Consider the following 14734-nt stretch of genomic DNA (forward strand, 5'->3'; position numbering starts at 1 on the left):
CTTCTCCCTCTTTCCCTTTCTCTTCTTAATGGAACCCACTGCATGTGCAGGGATTGCTTGGCCCTCTTTTGTCTCGTCCTGGGGGAACTGGGGCTCGGGGAACTGCCATAACACAGTGCTGGTACTCTGGCTGCTGCTACTGCTGTACTGCTGTACTAAAAACTCCTTTGCCTCTGAGGAGTGCTGTGTCTTCCACTGGCATCCAAGAGACTGAGGTTGGCTAAGTTGTCAGCTTCCAAACAGGGTAAGAGCGCAGATTCTTCCCAGTTCTTGACAAGATGTTCATGTTTCTTTAACCTATCCTAAAGGAAACAATAGAAATAAGACTAATTTAGCCATTAATATGCTGTTGGATTCAATTTACTAGTACAGTTGGCCCTTGAACAACACAGGTTTAAACTACACAGGCCCACTTATGTTTGGATTTTTTTTTTTGGATATAGTACAGTATTGTGCATGTATTTTCCTGCTGATTTTCTTAATGACATCTTCTTTTCCTGGGGTGCCTGGGTGGTCAGTTGGTTAAGTATCGGACTTCAGCTCAGGTCAGGATGTCACAGTCTGTGAGTATGAGCCCTGCATCGGGCTCTGCTGACAGCTCAGAGCCTGGAGCCTGCTTCAGATTCTGTGTCTCCCCCTCTCTCTGCCCCTCCCTTACTCATGTTCTCTCTCTTTCTCTCTCTCTCCTCTCTCACAAAAATAAACATTAAAAAATTTTTTAATAAAAAAATTAAAAAATATAATATTTTCTTTTCCCTAGCTCACTTTAGTGTAAGAATATGGTATATAACACATGTAACATACGATATACGTGTTAGTCCATCATTTATGTTATTGGTAAGGCTTCTGGTAACAGTAGGCTATTAATTTTGGGGAGTCAAAGGTTATACATCGGATTTTTGAGTGTGTAGGGGGTCAGCACCCTTAACCCTTGCATTATTCAAGGGTCAACTGTACTTTGTTGAGGATTTTTGCATCAGTATGCATAGAGGATATTCCTCTGTAGTTTTGTTTTCTTGTAGTGTTTTTTTTTTGGCTTTGATGTCAACATAATGTTGGAGTCAATGAGTTAAGAAGTGCTTCCTTCAGTGGCGCCTGGGTGGCTCAGTCAGCTGAGCGCCTGACTCTTGGTTTCAGCTCAGGTCATGATCTCGTGGTTTGTGGGTTTGAGCCCCACGTTGGCTCTGTGCTAATGGTATGAAGACTGTTTGGGATTCTTTCTCTCCCTCTCTCTCTGCCCCTCCCACCCCCCCCCCCCCCCAGTCTCTCAAAAATAAAAAAATAAATACTAAAAAAAAAGAAGGAGATAAAGAAGATGTGGTATTATATATATATATATATATATATATATATATGTGTGTGTGTGTGTGTGTGTGTATATGTATATATATGTATATAGATATATATAGATATATAGATATAGATATATATATACACACACACACACATATACACACACACACACACACACAATGGAGTATTACTCAGCAATCAAAAAGAATGAAATCTTGCCATTTGCAACTATGGATGCAACTAGAGGGTATTATGCTAAGTGGAATTAGTCAGAGAAAGACAAATATCATATGACTTCACTCATATGAGGACTTTAATACACAGAACAGATGAACACAAGGGAAAGGAAGCAAAAATAATATAAAAACAGGGAGAGGGACAAAACATAAGAGACTCTTAAATATGGAGAACAAATAGAGGGTTGCTGGAGGGATCATGGGAGGGGGGATGGGCTAAATGGGTAAGGGGAATTAAGGAATCTACTCCTGAAATCATTGTCGCACTATATGCTAACTTGGATGTAAATTTAAAAAATAAAAAAAAATAAAAAAAGAGGAAGCATTCCTTCCTCTTCAGTTTTTTGGAAGAACTTGAGAAGGATTGGTGTTGGTTCTTCTTTATTTTCATTTATTTAATTTTTTAAAAGTTTGTTTGTTTGTCTTAGTAATCTCTACACTCAATGTGGGGCTGGAACTCATGACCCCGAGATCAAGAGTTGCATGTCCTTCCGATGGAGCCAGCCAGGTGCCTCGATGTTAGTTCTTCTTTAAATGTTTGGTAGAATTCACCAGTGAAGCCACCAGGACCAGTGCCTTCCTTTGGTAGGAATGCTTTGATTCCTCATTAAATCTCCTTACTAGTTACAGGTCTATCTGGATTTTTTATTTCTTCATGATTTAGTTTTGGTAGTTTTGTGTTTCTAGGAATTTGTCCATTTCATCTAGGTTGTCCAATTTGTTGGCAGACAATGTGTTGGTTTGCAAATGTGGCAACTCCCTGGGTGAAATCTGAAACTGGCCCCCATAAGTGGAAGGCAAGGAGAGAACAAAGAAAGACGCAGACCTCTCCAGATTGGTAGGTAGTAGGGTTTTTTGTTTTTGTTCTTTTTTTGAGAGAGAGAGAGAGAGAGAGAGAGGGCACAAGTGAGTGAGGGGCAGAGAGAGAGAGAGAGAGAGAATCCCATGAAGGGCAGAGAGAGAGAGAATCAGGGCTCACCCAAAGTGGGGCTTGTGTTTACCTGAAGCAGCGCTCGAGATCTCCTGATGCAGGACTTGAACTCACAAACCATGAGATCATAACCTGAGATGAAGTCATATTCCTAATCGACTGAGCCACCCAGGAGCCATGAGGTAGGTGGCAGTTTTAAAGCAAGGCCACTTACATACGAGGTTCGTGTCAAGGGGTCGCAAGACAAGTAGATCTCTGCATATCCCCACCAGAATCTTAAGAGTGGCATATAGAGACCTTACATAGGTTTACATAGAGACCTTAATGGGGTTTACATAGAGACCTTAATGGGGTTCAGTCACATAGGCTGCTCAGATGGCCTTAATAATACATTACTTTCTCGAGGGCCAAGATGGCTAAGCAGCATGGAAGTTCTTGGCTTCTCTCTGCCCGGAAATGCAGCTAGATCGGCACCAAACCATTTTGCACACCTAGAAAACTGACCTGAGGATTAACACAACAATCTGCATAACTTGAGCCCTAGAACTTGGCAGGTATACAGTGTGGAGAGGTGAACTGGGGGAGAGAGAAGCCACGGAGGGTAGGAGGCTGTTTTTGCAGAGAGAGGACAGAGAAAGGGTGAAGAGTGCAGGAAAAGTAGCTGGAGAGAAAGAGAAAGAGAGGAAACACAAGGGACTGAACAAGAAAACTGTTCCCCAAAACCATTGACAGGGAGAAAGGAGAGAGTTTCAATACCATTAGGTCTCTATAAACAGGAGAGTGCAGAGTCAGAATTCCAGAACTCAATACCTGGTGGTGCTCTGGTGGGGAGGAAGGGCGAATCCCCAGGAGCAGGCAGAGAGGTCTGAGGGGTCCATGGGCCACACAGGGAGAAGAAGTTCCCCTGCTTGGAGGGTGTTTGGTAGAGGATGCAAAGGTCCCACCAGACCCAGAGAACAGCCGCATTTGCTGGTGTTGGAACAAAGAGATGCCAGGGTGTGGTGAAACCTGGAGCGGGCTGTGTGTTGTGATTTGCCATAATCTCTGAACTGCTGCCACTGCATAATCACCTGAATGCTACAGGGGGCTACAGACCAGGAGAACTACAGACCAATTTCCCTAATGAACACGTATACAAAAATTCTCAGCAAGATGCTAGCCAACTGGATCCAACAATACATTAAAAGAATTATTCACTATGATCAAGTGGGATTTATACCTGGGATGCAGGGCTGGTTCAATATCCACAAATCAATCAATGTGATTCATCACATTAATAAAAGAAATTATAAGAATCACATTATCCTCTCAATAGATGCAGAGAAAGCATTTGACAAAATGCTTTCAAGAAAGTAGGGGTAGAAGGATCATATCTCAAGATCATAAAATCTGTATATGAAAGACCCACAGCTAATATCATCCTCAATGGGGAAAAACTGAGAGCTTTCCCCCTAAGGTCAGGAACACAACAAGGATGTCCACTCTCACCACTGTTATTCAACATAGTGTTGCAAGTCCTAGCCTCAGCAATCAGACAACACAAAGAAATAAAAGCCATCCAAATCAGTAAGGAAGAAGTCAAACCTTCACTTTTTGCAGATGACACAATACTGTATATGGAAAACCTAAAAGATTCCACCAAAAAACTGCTAGAACTGATCCATGAATTCAGCAAAGTCACAGGATATAAAATCAATGCACAGAAATCAGTTGCATTTCTATACACCAATAATGAAGCAGAAGAAAGAGAAATTAAGGAATTGATCCCATTTACAACTGTACCAAAACCCATAAAATACCTAGGAATAAACCTAAACAAAGAGGTAAAAAATCTATACACTGAAAACTATAGAAAACTTATGAAAGAAATTGAAGAAGACACACAAAAAATGGAAAAATATTCCATGCTCATGGGTTGGAAGAACAAATATTGTTAAAATGTCGATACTACCCAAACCAATCAACACATTCGGTGCAATCCCTATCAGAACAACACCAGCATTCTTCACAGAGCTGGAACAAACAATCCTAAAATTTGTATGGAACCAGAAAAGACCCTGAATAGTCAGAGCAATCCTGAAAAAGAAAAACAAAGCTGGAGGCATCAGAATTCTGGACTTTGAGATGTATTACAAAATTGTAATCATCCAGACAGTGTGGTACTGGCACACAAACAGACACACATAGATCAATGGAACAGAATAGAGAACCCAGAAATGGGCCCACAAACGTATGACCAACTAATATTTGACAAAGTAGGAAAGAATATCCAATGGAAAAAAGACAATCTCTTCAGCAAATGGTGTTGGGAAAAATGGACAGCGACATGCAGAAGAATGAACCTGGACCACTTTCTTACACCATAGTCAAAAATAAACTCAAAATGGATGAAAGACCTAAACATAAGACAAGAAGCCATCAAAATTCTAGAGGAGAAAGCAGGCAAAAACTTCTTTGACCTTGGCTGCAGCAACTTCTTACTCAACACGTCTCTGGAGGCAAGGTAAACAAAAGCAAATGTGAACTATTGGGATCTCATCAAAATAAAAAGTTTCTGCACAGCAAAGGAAACAATCAGCAAAACTAAAAGGCAACTGACAGAATGGGAGAAGATATTTGCAAATGACATATTAGATAAAGGGTTAGGGTTCAAAAATCTATAAAGAACTTATCAAACTCCACACCCAAAACACAAATAATCCAGTGAAGAAATGGGCAAAAGACATGAATAGACACTTTTCCAAAGAAGACATCCAGATGGCTAACAGACACATGAAAAAATGTTCAACGTCACTCATCATCAGGGAAATATAAATCAAAACCACAATGAGATACCACCTCACACCTGTCAGAATGGCTAACATTAACAACTCAGGCAACAACAGACGTTGGCAAGGGTGCGGAGAAAGAGGAACAATTTTGCACTGCTGGTGGGAATGCAAACAGGTGCAGCCACTCTGAAAAACAGTATGGAGGTTCCTCAAAAAATGAAAAATAGAACTACCATATGCTCCAGCAATTGCACTACTAGGTATTTATCCAAGGGATGTAATACAGGTATGCTGTTTAGAAAGGGCACATGCACCCCAATGTTTATAGCAGCACTATTGACAATAGCCAAAGTATGGAAAGAGCCCAAATGTCCATTGACTGATGAATGGATAAAGAAGAGATGGTATATATATATATATATATACATATATATACAATGAAGAGATGATATATATATATATATATATATATATATATATATATATATATATATAATACTCGGCAATCAAAAAGAATGAAATCTTGCCATTGGCAACAGCGTGGATGGAACTAGAGTGTATTATGCTAAGCAAAATTAGAGAAAGACAAATATCATATGACTTCACTCATATGGAATTTAAGATACAAAACAGATGAACATAAGGGAAGGGAAGCAAAAATAATATAAAAACAGAGAGGGGACAAAACATAAAAGACTCTTAAATACAGAGAACAAACCAAGCATTGCTGGAGGGGAGGGTGGGGGGATGGGCTAAATGGGTGATGGGCATTAAGAAGGACACTTGTTGGGATGAGCACTGGCTGTTCTATATAAGGGATGAATCACTGGATTCTACTCCTGAAACCGTTATTGCACTATATGCTAACTACCTTGGATGTAAATTTAAATAAGTAAATAAATAAATAAATAAATAAAATATTTTTAAATAAACATTCAAAACCCCTCCCCCCAAATAAATAAATTATGCATGACTCATTAAAAAAGAAAGAAAGCTCCACAAGAATAGGTATCTTGCCCATCTTGTTCATCTTTGTCTCTGTGGGTCATATTAGTTCGTTTTACAATGTTAGAATCTTAATAAATATTTGCCAATTGACTAGAAAAAAAAATTACTCTCTCAAGCTGTGTCATTGAAGTAGCTCCTAGTGTGGAGCTAAGAGTGGGCAGAATGTACATTCTAGTGGGCAGAGGAGGGGAAGGGGCCTCTGATTGCCTGGGTCCAGTCCATGAGTCAACCAGCAGTCATATGCTCTTGATGACCTCCTCTAACAAACTGTTCATAGTACTCTCTTATAACCCTTTTTATTTCTGTACAATCAGTAGTAATGTCCCCACTTTCATTTCTGATTTTAGTAAGTTGAGTCTTCTCTTTTTTTTCTTAGTCAATCAAGCTAAAGCTTTGTCAGTTTTGTTGATTCTTTTCAAGAATCAACTTTTGGCTTCATTGGTAGTCTCTATTGTTTTTTCTATTCTCTATTTTATTTCTCTCTGCTCTAATCTTAAATATTCCTTCTCTATGGTTATCTTGGGTTTAGTTTGCTCTTCTTTTTCTAGTTCCTTAAGGTATAAAATTCGGTTGTTGATTTGACATCCTCTTCTTAATTTTTATTTATTTAAAAAAATTTTAAGTTTATTTATTTTGAGAGAGAGAGAGAGAGAGAGAGAGAGAGAGAGAGAGCGCAGAGAGAGGGACAGACAGAGGGAGAGAAAGAGAATCCCAAACAGGCTCCACACCATCAGCACAGAGCTCAATGCGGGCTCAAACTCACAAACTGTGAGATCATGACCTGAGCTGTAATCAAGAGTCAGACACTTAACCAACTGAACCACCCAGGTGCTCCTATTTTATTTTTTTTAAAGTAAACTCTATGCCCAATGTGGTGCTTGAACTCGCAACCCTGAGATCAAGAGTCACATGCTCTACGGACTGAGCCAGACAGGCACCCCCCTTCTCTTTTAATGTAAGTGTTTACAGCTATAAATTTCCCTGTCGCCCTGCTTTCATTGCATACTATAAGTTTTGGTGTTTTGGTTTTGTTTTCATTTGTTTCAAAACATTTCCTAATTTCCTTTGTGATTTTTTTTTGATCCATTGGGTATTCAAGAACATGTGGTTTAATTTTCACATATTTCTGAATTTTCCTTTTGCTACTTATTTCTAGTTTAATTCCATTGTGATTGAAAAAGATACTTCATATGATTTCAATCTTTTAAAATTTATTATGACTTGTTTTGTGGCCTAAAATGTGGTCTATCCTGGAGAATGTCTTTGCCTTTTTTCCTGTTGGACACACTGTGGCTTGGCACCACTCTCCCCTGATACTCCAGATTCTAGCAATAAAGCCATGGGCTATCAGGAATGTTGTCTGAAGAGCTAGGGAGACCCCAGAAAGCCTTAAGCCCAGTCACCTCTCATCTTAGAGGTGAGAAAACCAAGGCTCAGAGTGTCAGAAGCCTTCACTCATCCACCACAGGCCCTGTGCACAGAATCACTGCAACTTCTCTCCCGTGGTAGCAGCAATGATCACATAGAAACAAAAACTTCTACCCTAGGTTTCAGCCAACAAATGTTTGCTGAGTATCTAAATGTTCCAGGCATGAGTTAAACCCTTAAATGACTCCATGTGTGCAGGGCCCATCTACCCTAAGGCAGGCTTGAACATTTTGATTCTAGGCAGTGAGAGGTGTGGATAATCAAATCCTTTCTGGTGTATTAGAGCCTGTTTCATAAATACACCAACTTGTCATCTCAGCTGGCTTCTGTATTTGGTTGACTACACGCTCCTTTTAGAAATCACAGGCACAGCGTTTCTGGACACTGAAGGCCAGACAGAAAAGCTCACTGCATCTGCAGGGCTGGATTCTATGGAAAAGTAAGTACAAAGGGGGCTTTTATGTGAAGGGAAAAGCCTGCAGCTCAGAGAGGTTAAGGGGGTTAACACAGAGGTATGGCTGGATGGTTGCGACTGGTTTTCTCACCCCATGTGGCTGTCGAGGAGCACTCCAGCCCTGACATAGGTTGATTCATACAATTCAGCTGCTGGGCCAGGGAAGGAATGAGGCTACCTTCTCTGACTGGGCACAGTAAGGGTAGAACCAGAGGACCCCACTCCCACTTTCAACACTGTGGCTGGCTATGGAGGTTTGAGACTTCACAGGTGGGACTCTTGCTGTGTGGTGCAAGGTCACATAGGCTCCCTGACCCATCTAGTCTTTCTCTCACCACTGTCCTGTCGCATAAAGCAGGAGAGGGGATATGGTCCTACTTTACAGATGTGGAAACCAAGGTGCAGAGAAGTAGAAATCTGCTATGTAAGTCAGGCAGTCAGTGCTCAATCAGAGAAGCAGAATCAGCAGGGGATACAGATATATTTTTATATATAGGAGATACAAATGTACATATGTATGTGTGTACATATATATGTATAAGCATGTATATATATGTGTGTGTGTGTGTGTATATATATATATATATATATATATATATATATATATATATATAAAGATATAGAGATTTAGTGCAAGGAATTGCCTTATACTTACAATTGATGGGGGCTGGTCAGCCAAGCCTAAAATCCACAGATGGGACAGGCCACCAGGAACGGCAGACTGGGACTCTTGCGTGCAGGCTGATGTCCTGTTCTTTCTATACATCTCTATTGCTACATCATACCATGGACTAACCATTGCCCTCTTTACTACTGGAAATAGAGTCATTAGTGTCTTTAAATCAACCAAATTAGAGAAGAATTCCAGGAAACCTAGCACCAATGCAGAAAACTCGTCCTGAAGATTCTGTTCCTCTAGAACCACTTCTAGTACTAGAATCTATATCAATAAGGGTCCAGCCAAAGAAGCAGAAACAGTCGCATATATATTCAAAGAGATTTATTGCAAGGCATTGACTTAAGTGATTGTGGGGGCTGGACAGACAAGTCTGAAATCTGTAGGGCAGGCCACCAGGAAGGACAAACTGGAACTCAAACAGGCCTGGGAAGGAAGCTGCTGTCCACAGGCAGAATTTCTTTTTCACTGGGGAAGCCTCAGCTCTCCTCTGAAGGCCTTTTGACTGACTGAATCAGGCCTATCAGGATTATCTCGGATAATCTCACTTGCTTAGTTAACTGGTCACAGACTTTAATGACGTCGACAAAATACCTTCACAGCAACACCCAGATTAGCATCTGACTGAATATCTGGAGACTGCAGCCCGGCCAAGTGGACACATCTAATGACCGTCTCCCCTGCCCACAACCACCCAGTAATTCAAGGACTCTGGATCAGCCTCGGCTTTTCCCTTGGACATACACTCCCACCCTTACCCTCAGGTTGCTGACAGTCTAAACAGAGGAGGCGAGGAACCTCAGGACTGGGGCATCCCATGTGTTTAAATGCAAGTCAACCTGCACAAGCAGTGCCTGGGATTTTTTAAAATTAGGTAAAATTCATATAACACAGAATTAGCCATTTTAAAGTATACAATTCAATGGCATTTAGTACATTCATGTACATTTAGTACATTTAGTACATTAGAAGTGTAACCATCACCTCTGTGTAGCCCCAAAACATTTCATCACCCAGGAAGGAAACCTCATATTCATTAAGCAGTCACTCTTCAATCTACCCTCCCTGCCTGGGCATTTTAAAACCAATCTGTACAGCAATGTTATCAGGGCATCATGAGGGAGAACTTGAAAGTGTAAAAGCCTGCTGTACTTGATGAGCTGTTAGGGGCAGAGGTCCCCTCCTTGGTAGGCAGGGACTGACATCCAGCTACTCTTTCACAATATTGGGGCTGTAGTTGGGTTTGATGGCTTCGGCAAGTTCCCGAGCGTACATCTCATATCTGCCCGTCATCTGAAAGCAAAACACAGGCAGAAATTCTTGTTTCATAAACGTCCCTCATTTACTCACCACCACCTCTAGCCACTAGAGGGCAGCCACGGGACAGAAATTTGTCTGGAAGGCCAGTTGAGGGGATAGTTTCAGACTATGTAACACAGAGAAACAACCCCTGTGTGACCTCTCGGCACTGATTCCGGTGCTATAGCTAAGATGACAGATGACAGAGGACTCACACGCTCCAGCCCCTCCTGCTGGAAGACCTCTGTGATCTGTCATCCGGAAGGTGTGACCTGCCCCAAGGCAGAAGGGAAGAGGGCTGTCCTTCCGTCTTACAGAACCCCAGAAGAACAGCCCACAGCCCAGAGAGGGGAGTGACTTGCTCCAGGTCCCCAGACAGCAGTGAAGTTTGCAGGTATTTGCACCCTGGTGCACCCTCCCGGCTCTGGTCTGGGAGAGAGTGGGGGCAGGGCTAGAGAATCTACCCAGCATCTCCTCCCTCTCTCCTCCCCAAAGTCCCAGTAGGAGCTCAAGCCCATCACCATAGTTTGGGAGGGCTTTTGCGTTCAAAAAGTTACTAATGAGAAAACATTCTGTTTATTGTGTGGAATACAGCATTAATCTGAGCTTCCCAGGAAGAGGAGAGACCTTCCCAGGAAAGAGGAGATGTTCATGTGGGCCTTGTTTGTCTTGTTTGTCTGATGGGGATCTGAGACTCGGGGAACACGCCCAAGGACCCATGCTCAGGTAAATGGAGGGGAGCTGGTTCTTCCCACAGAAGCTGGGCAAAGTCATTCAGCTGTGAGGACATTCATTTGTATGTATTCATTGGCGTGGGTTCTGAGTTGATAGAATACTGTTGGACACTAATGCAGCAAACTCCATCTGCATCCAGGATGAAAGTGTATTCCAGGGGGGTCCGGGTCCTGGGCCATGGCTGCCATGGAAGGGCTCCCCATTCCAGGAAGGCGGGCACTTATGCTCCTCCCATAACCCCTGGTGTCACGCAAGTTAGGTCTCAAAGGCCACCTGAGACCTTGCAGTAAAGCCTTCTGTTTTACAAATGGGCATACTAAGGCCCAGGAGCAGAAAGGGCTTGCTTAACGTGACTGGGAAAGGTGGGGAGGAGGGGGCACACAGCTGTGATAAGATGCCATTTCTTTGCATGACCCATTTCCCTCTACCATCAAGGCCTAGACCATGGGGCCGGGCCACAGGCAGAGCCAGACACCCACATTTATCTTGTGATAAGTACAAATGCCTGGAAAGGAAAAAAAAGGATTAGAGAAGCCAATCCACTCTATTCTCCGGACAAATGAAATTGAGATTAATTTGTTTGAAGGTGCCCAGATTCTAAATCAGACAAGAGGAGAATTTATTAGGGTCTGCTGCCTGAGCCTTACTTGATGCAGTGGTTCCTCCCTCACACACCAGCTCTGGGAGGAAGAAACCTGCCTCTCCACTCAGCTTGGAGTCTCATCTGGCTGTTCTGGAGAGCAAACCCAGCGCCTGTGGTTTCTAGCCCTGAGAGCAGGATGGGGGCTCAAGAAGGATGAGGGTAAGATCAGGGGACTCAGGGACCCACCTTGAAGTTCCAGATGTCATTCACCTGCCGGCAGAGGTTCAGGTCAAGCTCGGCAACCAGCAGCCCGTCCCGATTGCGGGAGAGACCAGGGGTGCGGCTGCTGTCCGGGCCTGCCACGTAGCTCGAGCCATAAAAGTAGCCGAAGTCCTGGTGAGCTTTGAAGGAGCAAAAGAAAGAACCTGTGAGCTTGTGCAGGCACATGGTGGATTCTTCAGAGAGGGAGGCACATTGAGTGACATCCTAAACAAAGGGTCAGTGCCACCCTCCCCAGCATCTGCCAAATGCTGAGGCCCAAGTCCCTGAGTCCCTCCTCAGGCCTGAGGTCAAGGAAGTTTTTCCAAAAGTCACCCTCACAGCCCTTACCTCTGCCCCTGGGAACATTCTTAAAGGTCACCCTTGTAGAAGTATTAGCCCTTACTCCCAACATTAGCCACCCACAGCCCAAAGGAGTCACATGGCTCTTAGGGCTTCCTGTGTGACCTGCTTCCTGTGGTGGCCCAACAACGTGAGCTGGAAGCTCTGCCCTCACTTGCCTTGCCAGCTCTGTCTACTGTACCCACCTCCTTCCATACCTCGGTCCCCTCACAAGTGGGCTAATAGCCACCCCACAGGCATGTAAGGAGTAGGTGGGCACAGTGCAGGGCCCAGCAGGGGCTTGGACACAGTAGATTCCCAGCAGACTTCATTTCCCTGCCTCTTCTGTGACTCTGACTGCAGAGAGCTAACTGGGATTGGAGACTCTGGAAGTCTGGGGCCTCAAATGAGGGGATCTGGAACACTTTCAGGAAGTACTTTTCTGGGAAACAGACCTGCTCCATCTCCTCTGCCTTATCAGGGGATACCCTGAGGTAGTTCCTCCTTGGTGGGCCCTTCCCTCCCACATTTCCAGCCAGAGAGGTGGGACCAGGGGGTGGGGAATCCTAGTAGAGGTGAGGTGGTACCTGCCCTCAGATCAAAACAAGCTGTGGATTCTAGGAACCCAAGACAATCCGTGCCAGTGTTCTGGGACAGCTGTGCAGCTTGGGGTGGGGGATGGTAGCAGATGAACAAGGACAAAGGAAGAGAGGGAAGGAGATGCGTAGGGTGGATAAAGCACCCCCTCTTTCAGGGAGCTCACAAAGGGCTCCCCCATATTTTTTAGGCCCATTTTATACCAACCCCGGGGGAGGGGTAGAGTCCAATCCAATGCCATTCAATTCCCATCTGGGGAATGATGTGGTCACAAGCCCAGGACTGCCTATCCAAACGTAGCCATGGTCAGGCTCCCCCCACACTGTGGGCCATAAAGATGAGAGCAGTGCACGCCTCTGACAACATGCCACATGTGCAGACAAGGCCTGTGGCACAGAGAATGGGACAGCAAGGCCCACCCCTCAATTGCAGCCACCATGGAAATTCACAGAACATACCTTTCTTCCCATCTCCAGAGGTAAACTCATTCGGGAAGTGCTCCTGTGAAATAAAACCAAGGTAAGTAAACCTATAGGTGGCACTACCACCGCATCCACCACAAAGTCGGGCTGAGGAGGCGTTTTGTGAAGAAACCGTTAAAGCCAGAAGGAATGGCCTGTAGTCACTGGGCAATCAACAAGTGCTTATTAAACGTCCCTGCTAAGTAGCCAGCATCGGGCCAACACAGGCGGCCAGTGGGGAATTTGACAGGCAAGGTAAAGACTCAGACTTCATCTCTGGGGAGTTTATAATCTCCTGGGAGGGGGAAAAAAAAAAAGAAAGATGCTTTGCAGAGTGGTTCTCAGGACTGTGGAAGGCATCTGAGGTGTATCCGCCTGAGAAATAAGCCCCAGCTTGGGGTCTATGAAGGGAGTAAGGGGGTGTCCACACGTGGTTTTCAATATCTTCCCTAAAGCCTAATGGAAAGTGCATATCAAGCTGTGATGGGGTTACACAGGCTAATTAAAACACTGAGTTTGTTCATGTTGCCAGAAACGTAGAAACCTCGGTTATCTCAGACTGAGCAGATGCTCTGATTAGATTTTGGCATCCGATTAATAAGAATAGGAAGAAGATTATTACGTAATAAACGCATTGTGTTTTTGTAGTCAGGGTCATTCAGTGCATGGGGTCAATGGGGAAAAACACGAAACTGGATACGTGGTGGGGACAGGGTGACAGCCATTCAAAACGGTTTCAGCTAAAAACCAAAACAGACAAAAACAGAAGAAGGACATAGGAATATCTTTAAAAGTAACAGACCAAGCCAGTCTACCGCCTTTCGGGACCCTAGGATTTATGGCCTTCACACAGAGGGAGCAGGGAGAAGAGGTGTGACATGTCCCCACCAGGGCCAGCAGACAGTTGCTTCCCCTTGTGGACTCTGCTGGCCGAAGAGGCCGGGTCCCCTCTCGGCAGGTAGCCTTCCTAGCAGCTTATCACTCTGTCCCCTCCCCAGCACACCTGGTTAACCAAACCTGGGAGACCAGCCAGACCTCGGGGACTTACCTGGCCCACGCGGTTGATAGCACAGGTGAAGCAGTGATTTGCAATGGCTGCGTTTCTGGCCTCAATTGGCCACAGAGACTCACTGTGAGAGAGAAACAAGAGGAACCATGTGGCTGACTTTCCAGCCAGACTGGGGGGGTGCTTGGTCCTGAGTGACAGCCAGGCTGTCGGCCTTCTCAGGTCCGCAGTGGGGATGGCCAGGGAGACTGTTTGTGGCTGTGGGTGACCCCAAACCCACAAGCAGACCAGCTTGTCCCATGCTCAAGCCCAAGCAGCCTTTTGGGGAGGGGCTGCTGCAGGACAAAGCAGCCCTGAGCCTCAGTTTCCTTTTCTGAAACTTCCTTAAAGGAATATTGTAAAGACTGACCACACAGGCAAAGCTTCTAGAGGGGGCTGCGTGGCAGAAGCCCTGTGACTAGCTCTCTCTCCTTCCCTCCTCTTGGGTCGGGTGAGGAACTCACATTCTGTGCTGGGCAGAGCCTCACCTGGCAAATGTAAGAAGGGAGCTCAAGGCTCAGACTGCTGCACTAATCCCGACCCTGCTCTGTTGCCTTACAAAGCAGTCTCTAGAGAGGGGTTACTTCAGGCCAAGCAAACAGAGTAAACCTGCAAGG

At 44.4% G+C, this 14734-nt stretch overlaps 1 protein-coding gene across 4 annotated transcripts in view; it reads right to left on the bottom strand.

Annotated features, from left to right (window-relative positions):
- Positions 1–9106: 9106 nt before the first annotated feature.
- Positions 9107–14734, bottom strand: part of UPB1 (beta-ureidopropionase 1) — a 69217-nt gene continuing 63589 nt past the window's right edge. For all 4 annotated transcript variants that reach the window (XM_045041956.1, XM_003994835.6, XM_019814709.3 and 1 more), the window contains 4 exons: positions 14121–14202; positions 13070–13112; positions 11661–11815; positions 9107–10090 (listed from right to left, as the gene is read on the bottom strand). In XM_045041956.1, the coding sequence (XP_044897891.1) occupies positions 10007–10090; positions 11661–11815; positions 13070–13112; positions 14121–14202 (364 nt within the window). In that variant the 3' untranslated portion in view covers positions 9107–10006. The remainder of the gene's footprint in view (positions 10091–11660; positions 11816–13069; positions 13113–14120; positions 14203–14734) is intronic.

Source organism: Felis catus, chromosome D3, assembly GCF_018350175.1.
Source record: "Felis catus isolate Fca126 chromosome D3, F.catus_Fca126_mat1.0, whole genome shotgun sequence".
Classification (NCBI taxonomy): Eukaryota; Metazoa; Chordata; class Mammalia; order Carnivora; family Felidae; genus Felis; species Felis catus.